Source organism: Marmota flaviventris, chromosome 3 (assembly GCF_047511675.1).
Source record: "Marmota flaviventris isolate mMarFla1 chromosome 3, mMarFla1.hap1, whole genome shotgun sequence".
Classification (NCBI taxonomy): Eukaryota; Metazoa; Chordata; class Mammalia; order Rodentia; family Sciuridae; genus Marmota; species Marmota flaviventris.
In genome coordinates this window covers 23,945,428-23,957,352 of record NC_092500.1, presented here as the reverse complement: position 1 = coordinate 23,957,352, position 11,925 = coordinate 23,945,428, and the positions used below count along the sequence as shown (strand labels likewise).

The window sequence follows — 11,925 nt, the reverse complement described above, 5'->3', positions numbered from 1 at the left end:
TTATTTTGTTGAATGATTTTATCATAAGAGCATCATATTTTATTAAGTGATTTATCTATATCTGCTGAGATGATTATTTACTTGTTTTTTTTATTTTATTGATATGGTATGTTACATTAATTGATCTTGTATGTTTAACCAAGCTTGCATTCTTGGAATAAATCCTACTTGTGATTTAATTCTTTTTATAGACCTCAAAAGTAAAAAAAGTTTTTTTTCTTTTTGCTCATGATTGCTTTGACTATTTGGGGTATTTTGTGGTTCCATATAAATTTTAAAGTTCTTTTTTTCTGTGAATAATGTCATTGCAATTGTGATAAGATTACATTGAATCTTCAGATCACTTAGGGTAATATGGACATCTTAACAATATTAGTTCCTCCAATCTGTGAATATGTAGTATCTTTCCATTTGTGTCTTCTTCAATTTCTTTCATTAATATTTTATAGTTTTTAGTGTACAAATCTTTAATTTCCTTATTTAATTTTATTCCTAAGTATTTTATTTTATTTTTGAAGCTATTGAAAATGGTATTGATTTTTTTCAGAAAGCTGTTAGCATATAGACATGTGATTGATTTTGTGTATTGATCTTTTGAATTCTGCAACTTTACTGAATTCATGTGTTAGTTCTATCAGGTTTTTTTTTTTGTGTGTGTATGTGTGTATCTTTAGGGTTTTCTGTATAAGATCATGTCTTCTACATTTTACATTTACTTGTTCCTTTTCAACTGGGTGTTGGTGGGTGTCTTTTTTTTTTTCTTCTTCTTTTTCTTATGTGATTTTACTGGCTGTGACTTCCAGTACTGTGTTGAGTAGAAGTAGTAAAGTGGGCATCCTTGTTTTGCCTGTATCTTAGAAATCTTCCACTTTCACCATTGAGTATGATGTTAGCTGTGGGCTTGACACATACAGTCTTTATCATGTTGAGAGACATTTCTTCTATACCTAGTTTGTTGAGAGTTTTTATCATGAAAGTTGTTGAATTTAATCAAGTGCTTTCTCTGCATCAGTTGAAATGCTCATATGGTTTTTATCTTTCATTAATGTAGTGTATCACATTTATTGATGTATGTATGTCAAACCATCCTTGAATGAAAGGCATAAATCCCACTTGGTCATGGTAAATGACCATTTTAATGTGCTTTTGAATTTGGTCTGCTAGTTTTTTGCTGAGAATATTTGCATCAGGGATATTATGTTAGCCTGTAGTTTTCTTGTCAGGTAGTATCCTTGTCGGCTTTGCTATCAGGGTAATTCTTGTCTTGTATGATGAGTTTGGAAGTGTTCCCTCCTCTTTCATCTTTGGAAGACTTTGAGAAGGATTTGCATTAACTCTTTTTTTCAATGTTTGGTAAAATTCACCAGTAAAACATCAGTCCCTAAACTTTTCTTCCATGAGTTTTTTAAAAAATTATTATTACTGATTTAATGTCCTTACTCATTATTAATTTATTCAGATTTCCTATTTCTTAATGATTTAGCTTTGGTAAGCTTCATATTTCTAGGAACTCATCTATTTTATTCTGTGTTATCAATTTGTTGACATATAGTTGCTCATAATAATTTCTTATAATTCTTTGTATTTCCAGGGTATTGATTATAATGTATTCCTTTTTCATTTGTAAGTTTGAGTCTTCTTTTCTTAGTCTAACTAAAGACCTATTGATTTTATCTTTTTATAAAATGGTCTCTTAGTTTTATTGTTCTATGTTCTTCTAGTCCCTATTTTATTTATGTCTGCTCTTATCTCTGTAAAGTATTCCCTTTCTTCCACTAACCTTCAGGTTAGTTTGTTCTTCTTTTTCTACTTTCTTAAAGTATAACATTAGTTGTCTTTATGTTCTTTTGTTTTTCTTAACATAGGTTTTTATTACTACAAACCTTCCTCTTATAAACTGCTTTTGCTGCATTCTATATGTTTTGTTATGTTGTATTTACATTCCTATTTGTTTCAAGATATTTTCAATTTTCCTTTTGGTTTCTTATTTGACTCATTGGTTGTTCAGGAATGTTCTTTAGTTTCTACATGTTTGTAATTTTCCATGTCTTCTCCTGTTATTTATTTCTAATTTCATACTGTTGTGATTGGAAAAGGTAGTTGATATACTTTCAGTCCTCTTAAATTTCTTAAGACTTGTTTTGTGACCTTATGTATTCTTTATCATGGTGAATGTTTTTGTGCACTTAAAAAGAACATGTATTCTGTTAACTGTTGAATACAATGTTCTATATTTGTCTGTTAGACCCATTTGGTTTATGATGTCATTTAAGTATATTGTTTTCTTATTGATTTTCTACCTGGATGATCTGAACATTTTTGGAAGTTGGATATTGAGGTCTCCTTATTTATTGTATTGCTTCTATTTCTCCCTTTAATTCCAATAAAATCTGCTTTATGTATTTAAGTACTTCAAAGTTAGGTGCATATGTTTTAAAATTGTTGTATCCTCTTGATGTATTGACACTTTATTATTTTATAATGACCTTGTCTCTTGTGGGAATTTTTTATTTAAAGTATGTTTTGTCTAATATAAGCATTGCCACTTCCGTTCTCCTTTGGTTACCACTTGCATGGCATATCTTTTATCATTTATTCACTTTCAGTCTGTGTTTTCAGAATTAACAATATATTTTTACAATTAGCACTTTATATAATTTTATGACTTTTAAGGAAGCGGAAGAAGATAGCAGAGCCATTATATGCTTATAATTTTTGTCACATTAACCCTTATTATCATTTCTGGTCCTCTTCATTTGCTCCTCTGGGTTCAGGTTACCAGCTGGAATATTTCCTTAGTCCAGTCCAGCTTTGCTCCCATCCACTTGTTCTGTGCTATTATTGGTAAATATATCACATATATTCAACGATACATTATGTACATGTCATTTTATAAAAATGAGTTAATTCAGTATAGAGAAGAAGAAATATATACTTAGGCTGTTTTTCATAATGTAATTACCATTATTAGTGTCCTTTGTTTTTTCACATGGATTTGAATTATCATCTATGTTTTCTTGCTATTACCCTGAAAAACTACATTTTGTCTTTTGTCTAAGGTGGTGTGTTAGCAAACATTCTCTCAGTTTATTTTTACTTGAGGAATTCGTTTTGCCTTCATTTTTGAAAGATAACTTTTCTGGGTATGGGTTCTTATTTGAGAGATTTTGGGGTACTTTGAATGAATATATTATTCCACTGTCTTTTGGATTTCATTATTTCTAATGAGAAGTTAACAATTATTCTTATTGGAGTTTGTTCAAAACTGACAAGACATTTGCATATTTTACTTCTGTAAGATTTTGTTCTTTTCTTTGGCTTTGAGAATGTTTACTAGGATGGTCTATTTGAGGCTCTTTTTGTGTTTATCCTTCTTGAAGTTTGTTTAGCATCCTGGATATATAAGTTAATTTTTTTTAAATAAACTTGATGCATTTTTAGCTATTATTTCTTTAAATATCCCCCCTTCCTTTCTTCCTCTTCTCTCTTAGTACTTACATTATGCATATTTGATGTATTAATAATGTCCCGCATTTCATATTTCATTGTGTTCATTTTTCTTCATTCTTTTTCTTTTATTGATCAAATTTACTAATTGTCTCTTTTGTCAGCCAAATTTACTATTGAACCCCTTTTAATTTTTCAATTTCAATTCAATTTTAATTTCAATTTAGTTTTTCAATACATTTTAACTCTGTCATTTCCAATTAGGTTTTTAAAAATTTCTCCTTATTGATGTTTTTATTGGATGCAACATTATCATCATGCCTTCCATGGTTTCTTCTAGTTCTTTAAACTATTTTTAAGCTACATTGAAGTCTCAGTCTACTAAATCCAATATCTGGTTGCTCTGTCAAAAAGGTTCAGTTGCTTGCTTTTATTGGTGTAATGGATCATATTTTCCTGTTCCTTACCTTTTTTGTTTTATACATTTTGTTGGAAACTGGACATTATATATAATATATTGTATCAATTCCAGGTATCTTCTCCCCCTCTTCTTAGGCCTTGCTGTTATAATGTACTTTTTTGTTTATTTTATTTTTTATTTAAATCCATCCATTTACCAGCAAATGCAATAATTTCATTCTTCTTTATGGCTGAGTAATATTCCATTGTGTATATATACCACATTTTCTTTATCCATTCAATTGTTGAAGGGCACCTAAGTTGCTCCCATAGCTTAGCTATTGCAAATTGATTGTTTCCTTTGCTGTGAAGAAGTTTTTTAGATTTCTAGAATTCATTTATTGATTCTTGATTTTACCTCTTGTGCTTTAGGAGTCTTGTTGAGGAATTTGGTTCCTAAGCTGACATGATGGAGAGTTGGATCTCTTTTCTTCTAGTAGGTTCAGGATCTCTGGTCTAATGCCTAGGTCTTTGATCCACTTTGAGTTGAGTTTTCTGCAGGGTGAGAGATAAGGTTTTAATTTCATTTTGCTACATATGGATTTCCAGTTTTCCCAGCACCATTTGTTGAAGAGTCTATCTTTTCTCCAATATATGTTTATGGCGCTTTCGTCTAGTGTGAGATAACTGTATTTATGTGCGTTTGTTTCTGTGTCTTCTATTCTGCATCATTGCTTTTCTTGTCTGTTTTAGTGTCAATACCATGCCATTTTTGTTACTATAGCTCTGTAGTATAATTTAAGGTCTATTATTGTGATGCCTCCTGCTTCAATTTTTTCACTAAGGATTTCTTTGACTATTCTGGGCCTCTTATTTTTCCAAATGAATTTCATGATTGCTCTTTCTATTTCTTTTTTAATATTTTTAGTTGTAGATGGACACAATATTTTTATTTATTTTTATGTGGTGCTGAGGATTGAACCCAGTGCCTCACACATGCTAGGCAAGCACTCTACCACTGAGTTACAACCCAAACCCTGCTTTTTCTATTTCTATGAAGCACATCATGGGAATTTTAATAGGAATTGCATTAAACCTGTATAATGCTTTTGGTAGTATGGCTATTTTGAAAATATTAATTCTATCTGATAACATAGGAGATCTTTCCATCTTCTAAGATGCCGCAGTCTGGCTGGGCACACAATCACGAGCCACCACACAGCTTGTAGATTCAAACAGCAACTCTTTATTCCCGAACTCACACCAGCCATCTACAAACACTTCTCGGGAAATCCACGTTCTCTGCCCAAATCCCCCTCCACTGGGCTTCTATCTCCAAAATATACTGTCTAAATCCCGTGAGAACTCAAGGGGAACTCAGGCAGCAGGATACGCCCTATTCCCAGCAGGAATAATCTTAAACCTTAAACCTGGAACCTAAACCAGGAACGCCCTAATCCGCCTTGGTCCTTGAACAAGGTCACCTACATTCAATGTCACTGCAACATGGGGTACGCTGGCAAGGAAATTGTCATACCTACTTGGCTAATGGCTCCCAGCACTAAGATCTTCTTTAATTACTTTCTTTAGTGTTCTGTAGTTTTAATTTTAAAGGTCTTTTACCTTTTTTGTTATATTGATTCCCAAGTATTTTATTTTATTTTTTGAGGGTATTGTGAATGGGAAAGTTTTCATAATATCTCTTTCAGCTAATTCATAACTAATGTATAGGAATTCCATTAATTTATGGTATTAATTTTATATCATGCTACTTAGCTGAATTTATTTATTAGTTCTAGAAATTCTGGTTGAATTTTTTTAGGTCTTCTAAATATAGAATCATATCATTGCAAATAGGGAGAGTTTGAGTTCTTCTTTCCCTATTTGTATCCCTTTAATTTCTTTCTTCTGTGTAATTGCTCTGACTAGACTTTCAAGGACTATTTCGAATAGAAGTGGTGAAACAGGGCACCCTGTCTTCTTGTAGTTTTTAGAGGGAATGCTTTCAAGTTTTCTTCATTTAAAATGATGTTGGTCTTGGGTTTAGCATATATAGCTTTTACAATGTTGAGGTACATTTTTACTATCCCTAGTTTTTCTAGTTTTGAACATGAATGGATGCTGTATTTTGTCAAATGCTTTTTTGTGCATCTGTTGACGTAATCATGCAATTCTTGTCTTTATTGATGTGATGAATTATATTTATTGATTTCTGTATGTTGAAACAATCTTGCATTCCTAGGATGGACCCCATTTGATCATGGTGCACTATCTTTTTAATATGTTTTTTGTATGTTTTTGACAGTATTTTTACTATGAATATATATATATATATATATATATATATATATATATATATATATTCATTAGGGATATTGATCTGAAGTTTTCTTTCTTTTATATATCTTTGTCTAGTTTTGGTATCTGGGTGATACTAGCTTCATTGAATTTAGCAGAGTTCCCTCCTTTTTTATTTCATGGACTAATTGGGAGGATTGGTGTTAGTAGTTGTTTGAATGTCTGGTAGAACTCAGCTGAGATTCTGTTTGGTCCTACGCTTTTCTCTGTTGGTAGCCTTTTGATGGTGTCTTCTGTTTCATTGCTTGAAAATTATATGTTTAATTTTTCTATGTCTTCCTGATTTAATTTGGGTAGGACATATGTATCTAGAAATTTGTTGATGTCTTTAAGATTTTTTATTTTATTAAAGTATAAATTTTCAAAATAGTTTCTGATTATTATCTGTATTTCAGTAGTATCCATTGTGATATTTTTTCTTTTTCATCACCAAATTTAGTAATATGAATTTTCTCTCCCTCTTCATTAGCTTGGTTATTTATCAATTTTATTTATTTTCAAAGAACCAACTTTTTGTTTCATAAGTTCTTTGACTGTTTTTTGTTGTTGTTGTTGTTTCAATTTCATTAATTTCAGCTCTGATTTTAATTATTTCTTGTCTTCTATTGCTGTTAGCATTGATTTGTTCTTCTTTCTCTAGGGCTTTGAGATGTAATGTTAGGTCATTTATTTGTTGACTTTTTCTTCTTTTAAGGAAAGAACTACATGCAATGAACTTTCCTCTTAGTACTGCCTTCATAATGTCCCAGAGATTTTAATATGTTGTATTGCTATTCTCATTTACCCCTAAGTATTTTTTTTATTTCACCACTGAGTTCTTCTACTATCCATTAATCATTAAATAACATATTATTTAGTCTCCAGGTATTAGAGTGGCTTCTATTTTTTATTTTATCCTTGATTTCTTTTCTTTTTAAAAAAATTTTTTAGTTTTAGGTGGACACAAGATCTTTTTTTTTGTATTTTACATTTATGTGGTGCTGAAGACTGAACCCAGTGCCCGTGCATGCTAGGTAAGTACTCTACCACTGAGCCACAACCCCAGCCGTTTATCCTTGATTTCTAATTTCCATTATAATCTGATAGAATGCAAAATATTTTCTCTCTCTCTCTTTTTTTTGTATTTACTAAGAGTTGCCATGTGGCCTAAGATATGTTCTATTTTAGTCAAGGGTCTGTGTGCTGCTGAGAAGAAAGTGTATTTAGTCAAGATGGATGAAACATTATCTATGTATGTTAAATCTAAATTATTAATAGTACAATTTAGTTCTATAGCTTCTTTTTAAAATTTTTGTTTGGATGATTTATCCAGTGGTAAGAGAGTCATGTTGAAGTCACCCAGTATTATTGGGTTGTAGTCTATTTGATTTTTGAATTGAGAAGGGTTTGTTTAATGTATGTAGATGCTCCATTGTTTGGGGCATAAATATTAATAATTGTTATGTCTTTTAGATGTATAATTCCCATAAACAACATTGAATGTACTTCTTGGTCCCTTCTTATTAACTTTGGCTTGAATTGCTCTTTGTATGATGAGGATAGAAACCCCTGCGTGTTTATGAGATTCATGTGAATGATACATTTTTTCTCCATCCTTTTACCTTTAGTCTGTGGAAGTCTTTTCCTATAAAGTGAGTTTTTTGGGAACACCATGTGTTGACTTTTGTTTTTTAATCCAATCTGCCAGTCTATGTCTTTTTTTTTTTTTTTTTTTTTTTTTTAGTGGTGCTGGGAATTGATGGCAGGGCCTTGTGCATGGAAGGCAAGCACTCTACCAACTGGGTTATATCCCCAGCCCACCAGTCTATGTCTTTTGATTAATGAATTTAGGCCATTTATATTTAATGTCATTATTAAGAAATGATTTTTATTCCCTGTCATTTTGATTTACTTCTTGTTTTTAATTTGAGTTAGTTTCTCCTTTGATTGTCTATTATATTATAGTTCTTCCTTTGCTGGTTTTCACTTTTATTTTTCATTTCTTCTTGTCAAATATTTATTGAGAATGATTTGTAGTACATGCTTTCTAGTTGTGCATTCTTTCCACTTTGATTTATCATGGAAGGTTTTTATTTCATTGTAAATTTTAAAGCTTAATTTTTCTGGGTATAGTATTCTTGGTCAGCATTAATTTTCTTTCAGAGATTGGGATATATTATTCCCAGATCTCCTAGCTTTGAGGATTTGTGTTAAGAAACCAGATGAGATCTGGATTGGTTTCCCTCTAAATGTAACCTGTCATTTTTCTCTAGTAGCTTTTAAAATTCTATCCTTATTCTATGTTAGGCATTTTCATAATAATGTGCCTTGGTGTAGGTCTGTTGTAATTTTGTATATTTGGGGTCCTGTAAACTTCCTGTATTTAGTTTTTCATTTCATTCTTTTGTTTTGGAAATTTGCTTATATTATTTCTTGAAAAGATTGTGCATTCCTTTGGTTTGTATCTCTGAGCCTTCATCTATTCTGATAAATCTTAAATTTCGTCTTTTCAGGTTATCCTATATTTCTTGGATGTCTTTTCAAGGTCTCTCTTTTTTTTATAATTCTTAAAAATTTATTTCACAACAATTCAGTATTCCGAAACTTCATTACAGTACTTTGGAGCCCAACTGTTGTTTTATTGAAAAACAGTGATTAGCTTAGAAATAGTTTCTCCGTAGCTGTGTCTCCCTATCTTTTTCATGGTGAACAGAGGAATATAAGGAAATCTGCAGGGAGCCAAATAGCCACAGCATGAAATACCTACCTTTAAAATCAATTCCAGTACTATAAAATTACAAATCCCTGTTAATATTTAAAAAAAATATGGGATATTTGTTCAACCTCTTTTCTCCATGATAAATTATATTTTCAAAATTATATATTTTGTCTTCTTTGCTTGAAACTCTGTATTCCAAGTGGTCTATTCTCTTGGTGATACTTTTCATTGAATTTTTAATTTGGTTTATTGATTCTTTCATTTCCAGGATTTCTGCTTGATTTTTTCCAGAATCTCTATTCTTTATTAGAATGACCTTTCCCCTCCTGTATTTTCTCTGTGATTTCACTTCTTATATCATCCTTTACCTTGCAGATCAGTTGAATTATGTACATTCTAAACTCCTTCTCTGATATTTCTTACACTGTGGTGTCGATGGATTTTGTTATTGAAGTATCTTGGTTTGTTTGGGTGATTTTTTTCCCCTTGCTTTTTTATGTTCTGTGTCTACCAATCTAACAGGGGTCTTGGTCAGTAGAATTTTTACCCTGTGTCCTTGAAGGTTTCCAGAACCTGGCCATTTAGGGGAAGATAAATAATAAAAACAACCAATACGAATAATATACAGCATTAAACCAAATAGTTCCTGTTATAACATCTACAATGTTAATTGTCACAATAAACAAAATCTAATGATTACTGTGATTATGTTAAATTTATAGATAGTTTCTCAGGAATGATGGACTTTAAAAACTGCAATTAATATTTAAAGTAACCACATATTTCCTTAGTATTTCCAAAATATCATGTCTTTGTAGAGCTATATATAAAGGATGATGGAGGCTCATTGTATCAGCTTACAAAATTTAAAGATGAGTTCACTCTTAACATGCTAAAGGTAAGTCTGAATTTTTTTTTTTTTTTCAAATCATAGGGAAGCAGTTATCAAATGCATACATTTGGGCTTGAACAGGCCCACTGTCGGGGTGGTGTTTGCCCTTGGGAAATCAGGTATCTTTTCTTGCATAAGGATAGGTGGGGGCTAGGACAGTATGTACTCCCCAAGAGAAAAGTATATGCCCAGAGGTTTCAGGCTTTGCTGTGCAACCTAATTAAGATGATACAGAAAATCTGATTTATTGTTTGATGGGATGTGAGTATTCCATGCCCTGTTTCTCATTTCCTCATCGTAATGATGACAATAGTAGCAGAAGCAGCAGCTACCATTTATTCAATGCTTACTATATAACAGGCATTTTGCATGGTTATTTAATTTTCACAACTCCATGTTATAGGTCTTAATTTTTAACTATTCTGTGATGAATCATGAGAAAACTGAGACTTAGTTTATGAAATTCACTAATGTTATGCAAATAATCAAATACAGATCTGAGAGTAGGGCCTATAGTTTTTTTTGTCCTATGTTCTTAATCATGTTAGTAAATTGCCCTTGTATTATATATGTATTACCCTAGTATTGTTATATATTATTATATATGATATTTACTGTTTGGTACAAACAAGGTTTTAGAGACCTGTTGCTTAAAAAATTGATTTTTAAAAAAATTTTCTGCCATGTCTGAGTGATATTTAACTATTGATTATCTACTGTAAAATCTCATTATCATCACATTATCACAGTTGAAGTTGGAATACAATTTGTCTTGTTTGTTACATTGTATGTCTGGTAAATTTTTGTATATTCCCCAAATCAGTACTTTTGGCACTTTTTAAAATTATCTGTGGACATACCTAGAGCATAGAAAAATTAGAGTTGCCCAGCTGAATTGAACAGGGTGATTCTCTGACTTCTCTTTTCAGTTCTCATACTATCAATAAATGTCCTTTTCTACACTTTAGACTTCACTAGTTGGACATCCCTGATCTGAAAATCCAAAATCTGAAATGCTCCAATAAATAAAATATTTCTTGTGTCATGTTAGTGCTCAAAAAGTTTTGGACTTCAGAGTATTTTAGATTTCAGATTTTTGCATTAGGTATGCTTAATTGAATCATGTTTTTCATGTTTTGGGGGGAGGATTGATAATTTTACTATTTAAAATATCCTTCAAGCATAATGTTGAAGTGCTGTCTAATGTTTCTAAGTGCAAGAAAGCTATGCAGTGCCTTACAGAGAAAATACGTGTGTCAACTAGACCTGAGTTATAGTGATATTTGTTGTAAGTCCCTGGTTAATGAATCAACTATATGTATATATTACATGTGTCCTTAACTATAAATACACATTTAAACAACGTAAGATATTGAGCCATTGATGAAAGGGTTATGCCCAGAGGCTTCTAGGAGTTCATTTCTCTATTTTCCCTGAGAGCAATAGTTTAGTTTTTATTAAACAGTGTTTATGGAAAACTTTTCAGAACTTTCTAGAATCGTTGTTAATAATGAGCATTGGCTATCCATACAGTAAAGGATAGCTATTGTCCTTCCTCTTGCTCTTACTTTTTTATTTTCTGTTGTCTTTTTCCTTTTTATTGAGTTCTCTTATCTGATGATTATGTACAGATTTCCGTTTAGTTTTCCATTCATTGTTGCTTTTCACACATAAAATATTTGGTAAGAATGAGACATTATTTCTGAACATGTGATTGTGTGGTGTTTATTCTTTAGACGGTTTTACTGATGGAAGCTGAAGAGAGGCTAAACTTCCTTGTGTCTGAGGTGGAGCATCCAGGCCACAAGGACCTGTCTCATTGTTGTGCTGCTGAGTTGGAGATTGTGGTGGAAGCCCGTCTACATCTGGCAGCAATTGCCCTGCAGAGACACCGGGCAGCATACAGGTGAGTCAGTCTCCTCATACATAGAAAAGGCACACATTTGAAAAGCTGTTTCCTCCTCTAGAAAACCAGGATGCCGCGTAGGCATTTCTGCTGTGTAACAAAACTGATGGTGGTCTTAAGGAAGGGCACATGGTTGAGTTGAGAATTGAAGAAGATGATCTTTTCATGGAATACCATCTTGTTTGAAAAAACAATGGACAGACTGTGCTTATTCAGACTTGGGTA

At 31.7% G+C, this 11,925-nt stretch overlaps 1 protein-coding gene across 1 annotated transcript in view; it reads left to right on the top strand.

The window, feature by feature from the left end:
- The window catches only part of Cfap54 (cilia and flagella associated protein 54), a 308,923-nt gene that overhangs the window by 173,290 nt on the left and 123,708 nt on the right, over positions 1 to 11,925 (top strand). The window contains exons 50-51 of the mRNA XM_027928857.2: positions 9,721 to 9,800; positions 11,531 to 11,700. Of these exons, the coding sequence (XP_027784658.2) occupies positions 9,721 to 9,800; positions 11,531 to 11,700 (250 nt within the window). The remainder of the gene's footprint in view (positions 1 to 9,720; positions 9,801 to 11,530; positions 11,701 to 11,925) is intronic.